General features: G+C 36.2%; 1 protein-coding gene and 1 long non-coding RNA gene across 4 annotated transcripts; one reads left to right on the forward strand and one right to left on the reverse strand.

Moving 5' to 3' along the window:
* Positions 1-325: 325 nt before the first annotated feature.
* On the forward strand, positions 326-3,710 carry LOC107556178 (uncharacterized). Its single transcript, XR_001605250.1, has 3 exons — positions 326-408; positions 1,867-1,871; positions 3,699-3,710. It is a non-coding gene; the product is annotated as an uncharacterized lncRNA (long non-coding RNA).
* A 2,553-nt stretch (positions 3,711-6,263) lies between these two features.
* LOC107556179 (LIM/homeobox protein Lhx9) lies at positions 6,264-16,655 on the reverse strand. Of its 3 annotated transcripts, XM_016239228.1 has the most exons (6): positions 16,591-16,655; positions 13,905-14,115; positions 12,788-12,990; positions 11,752-12,107; positions 8,609-8,811; positions 6,751-8,189 (listed from the first exon to the last, which is right to left on the reverse strand). In XM_016239228.1, exons 2-6 carry the CDS (start codon positions 14,076-14,078, stop codon positions 7,935-7,937), a joined length of 1,191 nt encoding a protein of 396 aa, XP_016094714.1. In that variant the 5' UTR covers positions 14,079-14,115; positions 16,591-16,655; the 3' UTR covers positions 6,751-7,934. The 3 variants fall into 3 exon arrangements, with proteins under 3 accessions (XP_016094716.1, XP_016094714.1, XP_016094715.1); XM_016239230.1 differs by lacking the exons at positions 6,751-8,189; positions 16,591-16,655 and adding an exon at positions 6,264-6,356 and having other exon boundaries at positions 13,905-14,390; XM_016239229.1 differs by lacking the exon at positions 16,591-16,655 and having other exon boundaries at positions 11,752-12,104; positions 13,905-14,390.
* Between the last annotated feature and the right edge of the window lie 3,746 nt (positions 16,656-20,401).

The following is a 20,401-nucleotide window of genomic DNA, read 5'->3' on the forward strand; positions in this document are numbered from 1 at the left end:
GCGGCCCATTCAAACCAGTGCAGATTCGGCTACATAAGGAGCTTAAAATATCATCTTGCTGTGATGTTGGGTGCCAGAATCGACGTAATACAGCCTCAAATTAGAAATTTGATCGGATATCTGCTGCCACTGCCAGACAAAAAAACGACGACAGCTGTGGTTAAACGCGATAAAACGAGCAGACTGAACAGAAACAATCATCAAAAATGTTTGCAGCACACACTTCTTATCAGAAAAGGTTCAATAAAATATTGTATTTTGTTGTTATGTGCGCGTCTACAGATTTCTTGCCATATGTCTATGTTTCTTGCATCTCATTACTATGTCGTGCATGAAATAATGTCTGTGTGCATGTGTGTGAAACAACAAACTGACGATTCATATATAATCATTTGAAATTGTATAGATGTGATCCACCTCATAGTAACAATCCTGTCAGATCGTCCATCCTTTGAGTGAGAGTGTAACGTTACAGGTCGGCCGATCTGGTTTCGTGGTTAAAGTTAACCTTTTCCACATGTTTACGTGTTGTTGTTGCTCAGCAATGGCATGGACGCGATGTTGTCTGGGGGTTTGGAGAGTGGGACGGTGGGCGGTGCTCGGGGTGGTGACTGAAGGCAGTGACTGTGTAGTTCTAACGTCAACTTTTTACAGAAGTCACAACGGTTCGTGAAAAATCACAGCTTCTTTATGCAGGCTGTGTGCATTTTACTGTGAACTGACTAATTTGAAACTTATATGATAGTTAAATAGCCCCTAGACCTCAGTTATCGTGAAAAAAGCCAGGAAATTTCAGTTTTGACAATATGGGACCTTTAATGTCTGTGTATTTCGAAATGCAATCATTAAAGTCCCTGTAATGATCAGGTTTCCCAATACTTTCATCCATATAGTGTGTTTATATATGTGTGTATATAAAATCATTTATTTTTTTGCTTTATTTTATAAATGTCACCTGCTGTTTTCCCCATAGTCATTAATGCCTAATATTCTCATCTAAACAGGAAAACTTATGAACAAACAACATAAACCTCACATTTGTTGTGATTTCCTTAATCGTGTGCAACAGCACAGTTCACCCTTATTTATCCACCGAATTTCCTTGATTTTGATTTTGATATGCCTGTACTACCTGTGACTGCAAATACAAAGATTGTTAGTGAAGCATGCTAGACAACATAAAGGCACATTAATCATATCAGCATATCTAGTAAACAGTATATAAACTTGGTTAGGGTCAAATTAATTTCAAAAGATTGTTTACACCTCACCTCACAGATTTTATCCATATAAACAATATTATGTATTGTCAGCAGTAAAATTGCCAAAATACACTCCGATGATACTATAGTATTACATTCAATCAGAGCATTTGAGGGGAGCATTTTTTCTGTTTCCGTATAAGGAAAGTAACAATGTTTTCTCCTGCATTTTGACAGTTGATAATCAACAAGTGTTGTGCACTGCTTTTCTTTCTTTTTTTTCTGTCTTGACACTTCAAGAGCAGTTCTGCTAACCTCCTCACAAATACCATATAAGAAAGGTAAAGCACACACTGTGTGTTTTCCCCCCTTCTTGAACAAGCGTTGAAGATTAAAAGAAACGTCTGCGGAAAATCTGTCAATTCTGTTGGCGAATAACGGCAAGCTGGAATTTAATGGCATGAGTTATATTGGGCTCCCTCAACACCCACATTTTGAGATCAATGCTGCTTCATGACAGATAGGGACTGTCTTTAGTATCTTCAAATTTCTGGTTTCTGAGGGAATAATTAGATAGATGGATAAGAGGCAGCTCTTGTGACTGCACACGGGAGCTCTGGTTCAACACCACAGTCTGTTGTCTTGAAATCTGTGTAATAATCAGATTGTGTCGATTGTTCTAAAAGTAGAATGGCGGCGGTTCCGTAATATTAACTTCTTTTTCCTTTTTTTTTTTTTTAGATATTTGTTTTGCCAAAATCCTTGTTTGATTTGGTATTTTTCTGGAATGTAGATGAGCTTCCTCATGTCTTTTTTCGGGTCTTATTTGTCTTTACCCCTAGACAATGAACTTTTTTGGCAGTGCACGATAGGGTAGAAAAAGAAACAGCCAGCTTGATTTGCTTTATTAATGCAGCTGTCGATAAAAAAAGTTATTCAAATCAAGTCTTCACATTTACGTGTATGTATGTAAACACGCACACACAGTTACATTCATATTTATACATATTTCAGCATTGACTACAAGCTTTAAAATAAATGGTAAGTTGTTAGAAATATGCAGCTGTTAAAGCACTAATACTAATAACATTAATGATTTAATAATGTCTTTTGATTAACTGATTAATAGGTGATCAAAATTATGATCAGAATTGACTGTAATTTAGGATATACTGTATATGATAATTATCATATTATGTTTGTTTTTTTGAGAAACCAGGCTTGTCGGTTAATTATAGCATTTTGGGCAATTTTATGAGTCTGCACATGTACAGTACAGTTAAACAGAGAAAATGTAAAACATAACAACAAAAGAGCCTATTAAAAGGCCAAATACTAAACAAAAAAGAGCAAACAAGGCAATACAAATATTCAGTTTCAATCATAGTTTTAAAAGACCTTTCAAAGCTTGTTTGTAATAGTGTTCATTGACAAAAAAAAGAGGAAGACCTTAAGGTGCTGTTTATATATGATTTGATAGGCTATTCAAAAATAACTTTCCCTGGTATAACGTAATATAGCTAGGTTTATTTTCAGAAGAAAAATGCAATTATATATTTACAATTATATATGTGAATGTAGAACTAAAACTGTACATTTTAATAAATTTTTAACTGTAACCTGACAAAACAAATCTGTCTAGCTATAGAAAATTTGATAGATAGATATATAGATAGATGAGTGTGTGCACCTGTATAAATGTGCATTTACATGTGCCTTTTTTCACCTACTTACCCGACCTGCATGTAAGTCACTGACCTCTGACCTTTATGTTCACAAATCTCTGATGTGTTTTCTGCATCTGCTGCTGCTGCTGCTAAGGGTCACAGAGTCTATCTGTGTGTGTGTGTGTGTGTGTGTGTGTGTGTGTGTGTGTGTGTGTGTGTGTGTGTGTGTGTGTGTGTGTGCATGTTCACTGCAGACCGCTACATGAGCATGTACTTTTGACAGAGTAGGAGGCAGTATGCATACTTTCCGGGGATAAAAGGTGCTGGTGTGGAACTGCCACTGTCTGGAAACACACACACACACACACACACACACAGCACCAGGCTGACTGTACTCATCATCTGACACCGGGCTTCTTGCTTTCTCGTCTCAGCAGTGTATGTGCAATGTACCTGTCTGTGTGTGTGTGTGTGTGTGTGTGTGTGTGTGTGTCGCTCAGGCTCACTCTACCGTGTCAGTCACACGAGCACCTGAGTCCACATCACACACATCAGCTGTTTACACACCATCCTGTGTTCTGAACCACAGATATTCACTAGAGAGACACCATTGAGATTCCCCAGAGAAACATTCATTGCTCAGAGGTTTCTCTTTCATGGCTCAGGAGAATTAATGGAGTCACGTTTCACTTAAGCATCAACTTTGACTCTGATGTTTTGCCTAAAATTACTTAGAAGAAACGAATACACAATAAGAATATAGTAGACGTACAATAAGAATATAGAGGCATAAAGTGAATGTGAATAGCATCACTTGTGTAAAAAGAAGTGTGCTTAATTGCATTGAATATGCACTTGTAGTGTAAATCTTACCGGTATATTTTAAAAACTTGTACAAAAAATATAATAGTGAAATAAAACTCGAATAGAGTTCACTTTCATGTTTAACACTTAAGTACACTTCTAAGAAGTGCACTTTGTAATAATGTCAAATTAAATGTTTTAAAATACAATTTAAATTATGTTTTAATAATCTTGTCTTGTCTTGTCATGCTTTAAAGAAGTGCACTTATTTTGATGAGTTGACTAACATACTAAAAGTACGCTACATGCAAAGTACTTGATTATAACTTTAACTGTAGTGTGATATGATAATAAATTTAATGTATTTTAAATGTACTAAATTGCAACTTCATTCAAATATATTTAAATACAAGTGTCAACAGAAGTATATTTTACCATAAATGCTTGTAATATACATGGCAGTACATTCAGCAGTATTTAACCATATTTCAGTGACCACAGAAGTAATGAAATTACAACTTAAGGTAAAAAAGCACTAATTGCTTTCAATATGAATGTAAACTATAATACATTTTCATATAATTGACAATAACATGCAATTAAGTGTCAGAAAATATTACATTCAGTTCACACTTAAGTATATTCTTAAATTGTATTATTTCCATAAGTGTCCATATACTTCTTAACAAGGGATAGCATCACATTAGTGTCACTTTAGCATGCATTCATGGAAGAATTTGATAAATATTTCAGCTCAAATTGAGTCTGACTTTTAATTGCAGATTTTGAAAAATCTTTATAAATTTATAAGACTTTATAAATTTTTGTACATCTGTGAGCATAAACGTCCTTCTTTTGTGACCCACAGAAGAAAAGAAGATTAGAAACAACACAAGGGTGATTAAATGAAGACAGAATTTTCATTTTTGGGTGACATGTATCTTTAATAGTATGGTTGATTTTTCGTAATAAGTTGTAGTGTATGTATATAAAAAAAAGAAAAAGTTTTTACAACATAAAACCAGTAATCAAGCTTGCTCATGGAAACATAATAATCACAAACCTTCTTGATTCCTCATGCAGTTTGGCTCCTCGTGTATGTGTGTGTGATTTTCTTATAATAACAGTTTGCAGAGGAGGATGACGTCCATCTTCCTGTTTGCTTCTGGTTATGGTGACCGTCCACTCCAAGTGTGTAACAAATCCTCCAGCGTGACTCATCAGTGCCTCTTTTTGAACTCTCAAGGTCCCTTGCTTTCCAAAGAATTCCCTGTGGTCACGGGTGTTAAGAGCCTCTTGTTTGCTGACTTAGCCCAAAGGACAACCGACTACTGAATGTGACGTACTGTATAAACGTGAGGAATTTTATATTTTTTAAACGACTATACTGCATAATAACCATTAAAAGCGTATAAAATCTGAAATGCGCCTTCTGTTGGTGTGACCTAGAGCATTTAGGTTGATTGAGTCACATTATGTGACTTAGATGTTACCACATGAAGCACATTTGATCTTGCCTGACTAAACGTTTTTATGAAAGAAGCACAAAAATTGTCCACAGACTGACAGGAATTACGTTTTTGTGGTCATCCAGCATGGATGGAGCTGGAAGGTTCAGTGACATGTTTGGCATAGCAGGAATTCAACACTTTACTGTTTACTAGGCCCCCATGTGGCCCAATGCTTCTCCCCCCACCCCCCACCACACTTAACAGAGTAACACAAGCTTTGTTTTAAAGCTTTCTTTTTGGATACAATAAGGAAAAATTTAACATAGTATTTTAAAACATTTACCACTACATCAACCTTAAAATAAAAAATGAGGGAAGATTTCCCTCCTTTTTTTAACCACAATGCAAGAATGTGTTACTAGGAAAATCAGGGAACCCAACATATTTTTTTTCTAAGATAACCAGTTTTTATTGTCAAATCAAGCATGCTTTTATGTTTTTTTTAACTGTTAAGATTTTGGATTCACAAGGAAAATTCCCTTAAAGTTTATAGAATACAACAGACAACAAATAAAACAACTATATAAAATAATATCCATCTGAAATTGGCGTCCACAACTTGAAGTGCAAAGTTTTTTTTGTTTTTTTTAACTTGTTTTCATTTTAAATACAGCCATAAGGTGTTCCACTCCAGCTTCTCTTGGTCGGACATTTTGCTGCCAAGTTTTAGGAAGGCTGTGCGTTCATGATAAGTGACATTTGTTGCACAGGAATATTTTACAGCAAGCAGAATTACAAGGTAGAGTGTGTGTGTGTGTGTGTGTGTGTGTGTGTGTGTGTGTAGACATGCATGCGTGCGTAGATCCCATCTCCTGCAGTCGCCTCTTGGAGCAAGGTTGCTCTGTTATGTATCTACAATACTGTACAGTTTATTTTTCTTTGCCTTTCTGCCTCATTTCGGTGGTAAGAAAAATATCCCGTTTGGTGTGGATTCTCTTACAAAGATGGTTTTTAAACATTCAGGACAACAATTTGTTTGGAAGGAAAAGAGAAAGAAATTTTGGAATACATTTTTGGTAGATTTTTTTTTTTAAATCACTCTTTTTAAATTCTGATCCTAATATTGTCTTTGTCTTCAATGGTGAAGAATTCCGATCAAAGCTTCTTTTAATACTTTAGGGAATTTTCAAACGCCGTGAAGTTTGGCTGTAATGCCCCAAGATTTGTTCTCCCTGAAAAAAAATCATAAAGTAACAATATATTAAACTACAGAGCAACCTTGCTTTGAGAGGTTTATGTTTACTAGTTGTTCTAGCATTCCTGTGCTTGGTATTTCTGTATAAAGTAGTCATGTTCATGCATTAAAAAGCATTTTTTTTCTTGACTACAGGGCTTTGGTTCAAATCCATGGGGCATTACTTTAACAACAGAAACAGAATCAAGTCTGAAATCGATGTCAGAATGAAAGCTAGACAAGGTTCGATCTGTCATGTCGTGTTGTTTTTGGTGTGAGCAGAAGTTTAAATCTGAAAGCAAAAATGGTTTGTGTAATGAAAAATAAAACGCTGGTAAAGCAAAGTAGTTTTATTCACACAAATTTAATAAGATATAACAACTGTTTGGTCCATAAATATTTAAGGGGAAATAGTTTCTATACACCATCTTTTTTCAAGAAACAAGGAAACATGGACAATCTTGATAGAACACGTACTGTACTATTAACACGAAGATCAATATATATGATTCTCGGATTTACCAACTAGTTCTGAAAGAGTGCACAACTGCCTTCTAATGACATCGCCACCCCCTTGTAACAGAATACACCATTAAAAAGATCTTCAGAAAAAATCAGATGAAAAACAGAACAGTACAAAACTAGTGAGGCGTTCCAAGGATGGAAATCATTTAACAAACAAACATGTATCTCCTGAATTTCACAAACTCTCGTCCAAGTCGCATAAGGCACATAGTAGAACTGAGTTAAGCATCTACTTCATGAAGTAGATCTAGTGTACCACTTTGTTCTACAGCAGAACAAATTTGTCATCACACAAGGAAATGTTTCACCCTAGCGAGGAGCCCCAACCGATCTCCAACCGTGCCGTAAATGGGTTTTTTTCTCTTTTTTTTTGGTCTGTTTGGTGGCAAAAGAGGGGGGGAAACAGAACAAAACAGGGTGATGTGTGTCGCTCCTAATTAACTTCCTGCTTAGCATTCACAAATCACTCATAACGCTTCCTACTGGGCACCATATTGTCACTGAGCGCTGGATATCTTCATTCAGAACAGTTGTTTCACTAGTTGAGGCCCGACGAACGATCCAGGCCAACTTGTGATCGGATTCGCACCACATCGTGGCAAATTTACTGTTTCAAATTGTCATTAGAGTCCAGAATCGGTGACAAAACGGACCTAAATTGAGGTTACAGCATCCACTTGGCATTTAAGGACATAATATAATAATTTTTTGTTGCTTGAACATATTTTTGGAAATGTCATCAAATATATTTAGACTTCACTACCAAAATATGCAGTAAACATAGCATGTGCTGTATGCTGACACACTTTGTTTTAATAAACGTGGCGGGTTGAAATTGCAACTATATAAATAAAGTGATCACAAAAACAAATTAACTGACAAGTACTACAAACTCAGCTGCCACGCAGTTGCAAATGCTACACATAGTAGGTCTCGTCTTACATTTCCAAAGGTCTTTCTGTGGTCGCCGAAGGGTTTTTTGTTGTGGAAAATAAAAATTGAATCTAAAAATAAAGGGGCTAAAGACAAAAAAAAAAAAAGCAAATCCGTGTTAGAAAAGGTTTGTCAAGGTAGTTTGTGGGGGGCTCCCGGATTCGTGGCTGTCCAAACTAGAGGTCACTGATGTTACTACGGTGATAGAGGGATTGGTCAGGTCAGTTAGTGTGGTGGCTGTGCTGGGTGGGGTCAGAGCACCACTGTCGGACGAGGGCGGCGGAAGTGACGTGCCGTCAGCCTTATCAACACCCCCATTCTCCTGCCGCAAAACGTTCCTTCTGAATTTGGCCCGTGCGTTTTGGAACCAAACCTGCAAACCAATCCCAGTGTCTTTACTCTTTTTGTGCTTGGCTTCGAATTATTGTTATATTTTTGCCTACTTGTAAGTCATATCATTTAACATCACAAACTTAATCACTACTAAACAATGCCAAAGTTAATCGAAAGCCTCAACTTTTACTTGGGATTCTACTGGAAAACATGGACCATGTTCCAAATTAACTTTTCAAGCTTCCCCAATGGATTTTTATTGTATTTATTTATTTATTTAGTTTTGGGTGCACAAGTATTGGCCCTTGAATTATTGCCCCTCTATTTAGTCAAATTTGTGTAACTACATGACCGAACACAACAAAAAATAAAATAATGGATGGATTGAAACGGAAAGCAAGATGATGAGAAGGTGTTGGTGTAGATGTGGAATGGAGTCTACTGTGTGGTGACGCTTACCTGAAGAACTCTTTTGGTCAGTCCTGTCTTTTGGGCAAGCTGTTTTAAGTCCTTGGCATCAGGGTTGTGGTTTATGGCGAAGTAGGACTTCATGGTGCGAAGCTGATTGTGTTTGAACGACGTACGCATGCGCTTGGTCTTCTGGGATGGAGGGTAGGGTTGCTGATCCCGATCCAAATGGTCTGCGTCGTTCTCGTTACAACCTGAGTTGCCAGAACAGGGCAAAAATAAAGCAATGAGAATTATGAGTTTATGAAGTTCAGGAAGATTTTTGACCTGGATCTACAGTGGTGATTCAAAAACAGTGCTGTAATAAGCTATAATAATTTTAAAAATGCAATAAAAAAGGATCACTTGATTTTAGTTAACTTCATATTAATGATTAAAAAAACATCAGAATGACATGACAGCAGACTAAATTAAATGAATATAAATAAATTGGCAAATCGCCCCCAAAATACATTTATATATAGTAACTAAATTCAAAACAACTGCTGTTTGACAAGTAATGTTTTGTTGTTTATTTCATATTCATCTGAGATGTGTCTCCTTTTCATCTTGATAATTTATTGCGTTTAAATGTATAAACATTAATACCTGCAAAAAAGCAGCTAAAATGGTTTTATAATCAAAACGGTCAGTTCCACATTTTAAATCGCTGTTTTATTTGATTCATTTGGTAATAGATGCGATCGATGCTCATTTCATCTCACCGTTTACTTTTATATTTACAGCCATAAAAATCAACAAAAACGCAAAGCAAGAAATAATATGAATTTAGCTGTGAGGAGAACAAAATGTACTCACGCGTGTTTACTTCGAGATCTAGATTTCTTTTTTTTTATAGGCTACCACCAGAGGTCTCTATCTACAAGCAACAAGTCTACTGTTGAATTGTTTTTTTAACGAATATAAAAATATATGGTGCTATGTAAAATCATAGATCATTTTGAAATGCAAAACAAAAAACGGTCTAAAACCTAATAACTCTATATTGAAAGTAGCCTAAATAATTTTGAGCTCACATTGTAAAACATGAAAGCAGAAAAACAAAAGTGAAGAAAAGAGAAGACAAAAGATAGAAAAAACGTTACACTAAAAATATGAGTAGAAACAAACAAAAGTGCTTAAAAACTAAAAACATTGAAAACGACACACAAAACAATTTCAATAATATCGCGGAAGTCGTAGGCTAATAACTTAAGAATGATTACAACTGACAACCGTTTAATTTTGTAAGACAAACTACAGCTTAGGTCTTGATAAAATATTACATCCTTCACAACGTGTTAGTGTCAGGATCAAAAAAGCGAAAGAGTTTAAAGTCGGACTGATGTGCGTAAACGTAACGTGCGCCCGCTCGTGTCCAGAGAACAGCAATGACCTTGAAAAGACAGAATCAGAGCTGGTCGAGAGCCAGAGATTCCGACTTCACATTCAATTAACGGAGAACAATTAACAGGCAGATTACCCTTATTTCTCTCCATTCATGAAGAACGGCAGAAGCTTGGCACACAAAGCCACATTTTTCCAAGCAGACAGTAATTGTAACAGCCAAAACAAAACAGGCGCAGCGGGGTATGAATTCAAAAAGTAGAAAAAATTTAAGAAAAAAAAAAGAAGCGAGGAATGTGAAATAATGGCTGGTAATATGAGGGCAGATACAGGCCTGTAGACGAGGGATCTACACTGCACGTGCATGGGGCTGGGTCACAGGTTCACTCCTTTGAGAATTTCAAATTAGATGTTTGATGATGCACTAATGAGCGAGGCCTATAATTAATCAGATCCAATCGTCAACAAGACATGCGCGGTATGTTTTACTGTCGCAGAAATAAAATCCGAACACAAAATGAATAGCGAAAAATTAAGGTTAACATTTTACATTAGCTTACAGTGTCCTATATTACACGAATTCCATTCGTTTAGTAGCCTATATTTAGCCTATAACTGTAATATAATATTTTATACTATTTTATAATCTGCAGTAGCCTACTTACAATGTAGAATGAACTAGGCAGATTTATAACAAGTTCGCGATAGAGCGCAGATTTAGGCTACTCGCTACTCTTGATGCTACAAGCATCCGAAATGAAGGCTAAATACAATAAAACCACATTTAATGTCATTTGTGTGTAATAGGCCTAACTATAGGCATCTGAACACACTAAAAACACTGCTTTTCCCTTGAACTGAAAGTGGGACGGTGACTTTAAATGTTTAGTTAAAAAAAAACTAAACCTTTATAGCAATCAAAATGATTATTAGAACATCTTAGCTGGTTTGTTACAAGTCCAAGATGATCTACAAGCTTCACCAAGGCCCTACCACCTCATAATCCATCTGATTCATTATCTAGACCAGTTTGGACCCACTTGAAACCATGAAACAACCAACAGCTACAATCAGAGGAGTAACGCATAATCTCCCGTCTATGCCATTATCAATACACAAGCTCTTCTCCTTGTATGACATGGTTTATGCCAAGTTAGCTCATAACAGTATGATGAGTAATGATTATAATCCCGCAGGACAAGTTTTAAAAGTGCCCCACTCTCCCTGAAAGTCCCACTTTATCTACGCTCTTAGAAATAAACGTTCTTTATTAGCATTGACGGTTCCATGAAGAACATTCAAACATTAATGGAACATTAACGTTCTTTATAGTGGAGCACGTTTCTTCAGGTTATTAAAATATTCTTCACACTAATAAAAAAAATGGTTAAAAAAAATGGTTCTTTTAAGAACGGTTTGCTGAAAGGTTCATTGGTTCCTCAGAAAAATCCCAGACCCTCACTAATAATGCAATGCAATTTTGTAATAGATCAAATCAATAAAATACATTTGAAAAATGCATTGCATTATTATTTAGCCTGGCATATAAAGATTCTTGTGATAATTATTACTGAATTTTTGCATTTGGTTGCCTGCTGATGTATAAACGGCAATTTAATTAATCGCATTTGTCAATTTTCCCCTTAGTTCTAATGGTAAAAATCAAAGCAATGTTTATCGAAAGCCCAATTATTAACACCTTATGTAGTTAATTAAACTATGCCTACAACATTAACACTGCAAGATATAAAGTGCAACCAAAATACATTTTAGGCGTCCATTTGAGCAGCTCTTAATGCACATCTCACCTGAGTTGTAAGAGCCGATATCTATCCCCATCGCCGGACTCTTCCTCTTCCGCGGCCTCCCTTTCTGCACCGTGCCGGTGCCATTAAAGTAAGGCAGCGCGAGCCCTCCGCCTTTGGCCGCTAACTCAGCGTAGTTTAATTGAGGGTGATACTCTCCCTGAATAAGGGTCTCAAAGTGAACCCGGCAGTAAACCAAGTTGTCTTTCATGCCGAAATGGTCACCCGTGGTCAGTGTTTTGTTGCATGTGGTGCAGGTGAAGCAGCTCAGATGGTACACGGAGTCCCTGGCGCGCATCACCATTTCCGAGGCGGAGATGCCGAGGTGGCAGCGGGCACATCTCTGCACGGAGAACCTTCTGGAACAGCACAAGTCATTTATAATCAAACTAATCACTTAGATTGGTGATAACTTTAATTAGGTCATTTACAAACATCGCTGAACAGATCAGAAGCGCGCACATGAGCATGTGCATATAGAAATAAATATCCAGTGAAGATATTCTTAAAATAATTATTTTCGAACCATCTGTTAAAAATTAAGACAGTTAAGCAACATTTTGTTTAACTTTATAAACAAAGTTGAACGTGTTTATAGTGAAACCAGAACAAAAAAAAAAATTCGGATTTCCTTCCTAAATTAAACAATTGCTAGTTTAAGGTGGCAGTAAAAACAAACGGCTAAGATTTCAACTTAGAAACAAAAACACATTTTAGACGTGCATTCGGCATGAATTAATTAGATTTATTAGATTAATTTAAGCGTGTCAGTTAATCACTAAAGATCACTATATGGGTCAATGGCTGCCTCTGATGTCACCTGTTCTTTTTGTGCGTTTAGAAGTTACTAACCAAACGGAAAATCTAAATTAGCTGGTTTTATTCAAATGAAAAATATTATTTAACATCACTGAGCCAACCTATATACACAAATGTATACCAACAGAACTCATTTCTATGAGTTAAATCAGGTAGAAATAGCTTTTTGCAATGCAGGGCCTAGTAAAAAGGCCTAATGCAGATTTAAGTGAAAGCTTACCTGTAGTAATCCTCTTTGCAGTAAATGCTGCCATCCTTCGCGAAACACGTCAGCTCGGATTCAAGGGCCAGTTTACATTCACAACACTTGAGACACCTTAAATGCCACTGTTTATCAACGGCGAGTAAGTAGTATCTGTCAGAGATTTTCCCACCGCAGCCGGCGCACAGCGCAGGCTTCTCTGGGCTCATGGAGGGCATCGTCTTCAAAAAAATACAAAATAAAACATGAAGAGATGGAGTGAGTGCACGTTTATGCGCTCAGCAATTGAATTGCAATAGATATAACTACAACTAAATAAAAACATAGCCTAAAAATTAATTGTTGATTAAAAAAAAGACTATTAAATGTAATCGGAGTGCGAAGTGAATAGCGACTTAACCATAATGGATGGTTATACACGTTATATAGCGTTTGTTTAGGTTTTCCTAAGATGTATATAACAGTGTAGCTGTGTGGTCTATTATAAAAAATAAAATGTACAAATTAAAAGTATGCAAATATAATAACAGTAATAATAACAATATAATAGTGTAGCCTATTCTATTTTAACATTTACATTTACACATTAAAAGCATGCAGCTATAATAACAATACTTACAACTATTATTATTATTATTACTATCACTACTACTACAGTTTTTGCCTGTTTAATATTATCATATGCATGCCTAAAGTATACAGATGCTATTTCTTTTTAGTAGTGTTTTATCTTTCGTGGCCCTATAAATAGGCTATAACAATTATCCTGTTGTGTTGTAAAAACTACTCAAATAAAATGTACAATATTTGTAAAAAAATCTAGTTCTAAAATATACAATAGTATGTTGCCATACAAACGTTTTTTTCATGTGTTCTTCCCTTTACATGCTAATGAAATACATGTTACTTAAAAGTTATAATTGTAGCCTCGCCCTGATTTAGCCTACTTTTGAAATCTGTCTGAATATGACTTTTCGTGTTTCACGAGGCCTGCTAATATTTCAAAACGAGGATCGTACGTTAAAAACTCATTTTCGTCGCTGTGTTTTTAAGTGGGTTACAAACTGTGCGACGAGACTTTTGGGCTGCTGAGATTTGCTCCAACGGAAAATAGCAGTTAAAATACTAATCTTACCGTCTCTCGTCCGTTCATCTGAACGGTTTTAGCCAGACGAGACTCCGATTTAGATCTCCTCTCCATCTCCTCCATGATCCCTTGAATATGATCCCCAGAGATGCCGTGGAAAAGCATGGCTGCTGGACGTAATGTGCAACTGCTTTCTTTCGCCTTGCACCCCACAACTTCCATATACAGCTTTCCGGATCCTTAAAACATCCGAATGGATCTACACCAACAAATTCACACAAATGCAATCAATAGTTTAAAAATAAAGCCGGTGGGATTTGATGGATGGCGCAGGAACAGGCAGGAGAACCAGTCCACTTCTCCAACGTCTTGTTGGGCAGGAGAAAAAAAAAAGTATAGTCCGGACGATATAAGGCAAAGCTGAAGTCTGGAGGATGTTTTAAACGTAGATTTTCAGATAGTCCCAATCTCCTACTGGGGATCCGAATGCTTGAAAGTCAGGTTTGGGACTGTGTGTGTTAGAGATCCTGTGTCCTATTTGTGAAGAGAGCAAACGCCTGCCCAGCTTGGGTAATTGGGTAGGAGGAGTCCTCCCTCTCTCCAATGCCACTGATTTCTATTCCCCAACAAAGACCTGTCACTCTCTCTTCAAACCGATGGTGATGGGCAACACGATCTTGCAAAGCACTTGGTATAAACCTTTTACTTCTTTTTAGCTGGTGTTTTGCCAGTTTGACACTTTTTGTGAGGCTTTCTTTTTTTCTTGTAGTTTTTAGCTTATGCTTCTATTGTACAAATGCGTGTAACTGAATGGTTCAAAAGTGTGTGAATTAAGTGTTGAATCATCTGACCTCCCTGTAGTTTTGGGTTTTGACTGGAAAATTGTATCGTAGAGTTGGTTTGGTTTAGTTTATTATCGCGGATTACAGCCACAATGTGCACCTGAAAGCCTGTATGTCATTTAGAATTAAACCTCTAAATACAAAATTGTATGTTTTGTTGTTAATGATTTCGCTTATATATTTGCATGCATTTGAAGTATATATATAGAGAGAGAGAAAGAGAGAGCCTATGTGAACTTGTATCTTTGCATAACGGTATAGGATAATAGCTATTTTATGCTTGAATTGTAAAATTGTAAAACAACCGTTTGAGTACAATGTATGACACATGTAAAATGAAAGTGGACTAAATGAAAAGTGGTGGCATAATTAAAAAAGTTGTCAGACTGCTTTGTCAAGGTGTGTGTGTGTGTTATGGTCTCTTTCTCTTCTGTGTTTGCGGGAGAAAGAGAGAGAAAGGAGCGAGCGAGGGAAGGGGGAGCGATGCTGTTGGGAGGAGGAATAAGCTTGTTTGCATTCTTTGATTTTCAGATGTCAAACGTCAAATGAATCTCATTGCCACCGTTTCTTTTCTGTACCAATACATACGAGGAATGGTCTAGAATTATATTTGAAAATGATAACAATTACTTCCTTGGTAGCAACCTAAATCCAATTAGTCGTGGTAGTAATGAAATCAAAGGCAGCATGGATTATGTAGGCGATATTTATGCATCTCTTTATTTACACGTAGCTTTTAAAGCGTAACAGTCGTTTCGTTCATTTATTTTATGAATTATTACTCAAGCGTTGCCTTTTAAAATTCACACACTACTTTCATTAAATGCATTAATTTATATATGCCTAATTTGAAATTAGCGTGAGCATTAAATCTTTTTCATTTTTAGCCTATCATTTACGGGGAAAAGTCTAAGTAGTTCAGACAGACAGCCGCTTCCTTGTGTCATTTTATCTTTATGATCAGTCCAAATAGTTCATTGTTTTAATTAGCTTCGGAATATGTTAGTCTTTTCAATGCCCTCCTCTCAAATCATTTTCATAAATGATTTCACCCATTAGATAAAGTTCATAAATTCGTCCTAATCTTGAGATATAGCCTATAGCCTAACAGGTCACAACCGTGCGGTTCACTTCACAAAATCGACGGAAAAGATTTATTTCTTTATGTCTGCAAGTCACCAAATGAGCTTTATCGGAGTTCATTTGGTTCAAATAAAATCTTATAAAAATGTGATGATTAAAAAACGCAATATAGCTACTTTTGCCTACAGTCAGTTCGTTTAATACCTTGCAATTGCAAATGTAAACGATTATTTTGCTTATACAAAATACATATTATATAAAATTTTATTTTCACTTGTTATATTTATAACCAACTAGGCTAATTATTTTACTATAGTCGTAAGTTCCACAGCTCTATACGCGAGCAAATTGTATTATTCTATTACAAGTAAAAACGAATCAGGTTGTCCTCCGTTTTATTAAGGAATTGTTTGCTCTCTACTCTTTTCCAAAGACCATCAAATTGGTCTCTACCAAACGAAAACCAGTTTAATAATTAGCCTTCTGCAATATTTAGGTTTATTTGTAATGATCTCACAATTTGAGATGTCAATTTTAAATGAATAGCGAAACCATTCATAGCGGATCGGGCTTCAATGTAGCTTTACATTAACAATTAATTCGATTTTCAATCTACATTGCATTTTTCGCCTGCAATAACTTTTACCTGTCTCACCTGCCCTATAGCCTACATGTGCAAATTGAAGGTCTCTCCTCGCCAATTATGCATAAATAATATTTTCGAAACTCTGCAAAGCAAGTCAATTGATCGTTTACAATGGTAAAACAGTATATTCATGTGCATAAGCAATATAAAAGTGGCATTTTACCGTGAGCCGCAGAGCGCCGTCCTGAAGCCCCAGCAGTGCTGCGGTGAGAGAGGGATGGATGAGGGTGAGACACGAACGATCCTACCAGCAGATGGGGGCTGTTCCTTGTTTCTCGCGTGAGTGTCAATTACGACAAATCCAGCGCGAGCACTGAATATACATCAATTGTCTAATGCACAAGGCCCCTTTCGAGAGTTGTTAGAGGCGGATAGATTCAGAATTTTCTCTGTGAATTTTCTTAATGTTAAATCACTAACTTACGTTAACATTACGTAGTTTTCTTACCTTGAGGCGTCTCGCATGAGGCTACTTCGATAGATAGATAGATAGATAGATAGATAGATAGATAGATAGATAGATAGATAGATAGATAGATAGATAGATAGATAGATAGAACACAATTTACGAGTCCATTGGGTTTGTTGTAATGGCATGAGTTTAACCAATTAGAAATGAGCCACAGGGGTGAAATCGTCATCATATATGATCACCAACCTCTGAAGTGGCAGTAGAAGTTGTAAGATTTTTTTTGTTGTATTTTTACACAATTTTGAGGCGAGAAAGTATAATTTTACGTCTGGCTTATAATGAGATTTGTGATCATGCTAATGAATGTGAAATGACAGAACTGATATCATCTGAATCAGCAGGTTCTCGATTAATCTGAAATGCAAGATCTATGCAAGCTTTTCGTCTAAAAAAAGAAAGCATGGCTAAATAGACAGAGAGAGTTGCAACACTTTAGAATTTAATTGGCGTTTTGAATTGAAATGTTTCCTATATATTTACCATTTTGAATGAAAATGGTTAGCATTAAATTGGGGATTGCATAATTGTTTTGAACAAGCAAATAACAATAAATTCATGCACAAAATTTGAAAACTGATGTTCATGTTTTCAATTAGTGTTACAGCCCATCTGGTAGTGAGGTCGGTTGTAACTTTTCTTTCTACTTGACATTAATTTACACAGTTTAAGATGTATGATATTTCTAAACTGCTTTAAATTGTATAAGACCAATATGGGAATATTATATCACATTTTGAGACACACAGCACAAAAAAACTGTTACAGACTGAAACAATGTGTTACAACATTCCTAGTCACCCCTATGCACAGAACAAACACGGAACATTTATAAAAGCACCAATTGTAATTAAACTGCAAATGTATTTTATAATGCACACAGTACAACTGGAAGTGCATCCTAGTTCAACCAAAGATAGGCAACAACACAAATGTGATATAATGCACAGCTTTGTGGCAACAGCTCAGAGTAATTTAATTTAACAGCTGAAAAGAAACAAGGATTTACCTAATTGGATTGCTGACTCTAGAAAATCTGTAATAAAAGGTAAAAGTACCAAAGGTTTACACTTAAACCCTATGTGCTCAAGGCCCTCTGTGCTTGTTCTTTATTTTGTGGAGTTAGTACAAGCTTTTATAGGGAATTGCTTGCTCTGTTTTGGGGAAACATATTTAAACATTAAAAAGTGTGAATTGTCCAACACAAAAAGATAAAAAATCTGCTCTCCAATACTTTGGAACACACAAAGCCATAACATATAATGCAATAACATCCTAAATATTGCAAATCTGAGTCCACCGATTCAGAAACATGGCTGACTGAAGAATGGAAAACATTTTGATATCTTTAAATAAGTGATCGGTGTAAGAAGAAAGTCATCTTATCTTGAGAGTTTGGCTTGCGGGCAAACCTTTCATGCCAGGTAAGTCAAAGGGGAGTAGACTTAGGCATAAGTACACAAATAGACCTAAAAATGAAAAACTGCTGTAACGTTACCAAAGGCACACTACTAAATTTCCCAGGCTCATTTGCTGTTGATCACTTTCTTGAAATCCATTAACATCAATGTAAAAATACCCCAGCCATAATCATCTAGAATAATCATAATACTTTAGCATGTCTCATTCATAATGTCTAAAAAAAACTATGGTGGCATACAGACAATTACACAGTAGGCTAACCATGTCCATTTATGAACCATATGTGACGACTGAACCATGAAACAAATATTTACAAACTGAAGATGGACAACGATTTCTCCAGAGCCATCGTGGTGTACTTTTTTAAGAGGCAACAAAGCCACAGAGCAGATGCTCCTCACCGGTGTTTCGTGCTTTGCTTCGAAGAGGGGACGTTCAGTCTAGCGTGCCTGATGAGAATTTAGCTGCTGTTAAAATCTCTCTCTCTCACTTTCCCTCCCTCCTCACCCCTTTTTCTCTTGATGCTGAGCCCTGCTCTGCTGTTGCAAGAATCACAACTCCCTGTGTTGACAGATGGAGGATGGCTCCATAGCACATAGCCCGTCCCAACAGTCCAACTGCTGCCTAACCAACAGTTTTTTCACTTCTCTTCCTTTTCTTGTTTTTTCCCCTTCCTGCACCTCTATACTAAATTTACTAAGCCCAATGAAGTTATCCACCTCTGTTACAGTGCTTGCAGGCAGTATTAATATTCCTTAAACAGTCTTCGTCCAAATCCCAGACCCTAAGTTTTAAACCAACCCCTTTATTCTCCAAAAAACATTTTCTGCCTTGGAAGCACCTTTCAGAATAGTCAAATTTTTAATTTCAACATCTAAGGGTGCATCTCAATTAGCTACCTAGTTCAGTAATCAATGCACTGGCCAGCATGTGAGGCATTTCAAGACTGGTCCCATTGTCAAAATTGCTCCAGTATACTGAAATTCTAGCTTCATAGAATTTCCCACAATGCACTGTAAAAACCAGTGAGCGAGTACTTAATATGTTCACTTACTGGTAATGCTGACATGTTTTCTTCAGTCTCTAAAGCAGACAAAAATGAAAGGCGTGAGTCACTGTATGCACATTAAATAAAAATCATACAAGCAGGATATCAGTTCTGACACATTATACATTGATGTTGTTGTAAATACATAATGATAAATACAGGACCAAGTCACATAAGTGACTTTTTCAAGTGTGTACATTTAATCGTTTGCAGGCATTTGAGTCATTAATGTCCCAGTGTTTTAGTGCATTAAGACTTTCATTGGCCAAACAGTTTTTCACAATATACTAATTCATGACAGGGAACTATGATTTCCAACGCTGAATATTTTGGATGTCTCCTTAATCTAACACACCTGATTCAACCCACCAGCTCATTAGTAAGAGGCTCCATGAACTGAAATGTGTGTCAGTTAATAGAGACATCCAAACCGTGTCATGTACGTAACAGTTTACAAAAATGGTTCTCAACCCTGTTTCTGGAGTCTAATCAACACTGCACATTTTGAATGTCTCCCTGATCAATCACCTGATTCAGGTCATCAGCTTATTCAAGAATTCAAGACCTTAAATTAGTGTTTAAGACAAAGGAGACTTTCAAAATGTGCAGTGTTGGGGGGGGAGGAGGTCTCCAGGAACAGGTTTGATTATCAATGGTCTACAACATAGCTTGAGATGTTGTATACAACTTATACCAACAAAATACATTTTACTTTGTTGTGGAATGATTCCAATTAGGGATGCACCGAAATGAAAATTCTGGGCCGAAAACCGAAACTGCTTTGTAATGATTATTTATTATTTTATTCAATAATATAAAGTAATTTTGTAAGACTTTTTAATTTAACTCAATTTTAATGATACTGAATTTAAAAAAAACACAAGCCAATAAAATAACCACACTTTTACTGAAAGTAACACAATACAACTGGACAGAATTTATATTAATATTGGTAACACTTTACAATAAGGTTCATTAGTTAACATTAGTTACCTACTTTATTATACATGAACTAAGAATAAACAATAGTTCTTC

This window comes from Sinocyclocheilus grahami, unplaced genomic scaffold (genome assembly GCF_001515645.1).
Source record: "Sinocyclocheilus grahami isolate Dianchi unplaced genomic scaffold, SAMN03320097.WGS_v1.1 scaffold557.1, whole genome shotgun sequence".
Lineage (NCBI taxonomy): Eukaryota > Metazoa > Chordata > Actinopteri > Cypriniformes > Cyprinidae > Sinocyclocheilus > Sinocyclocheilus grahami.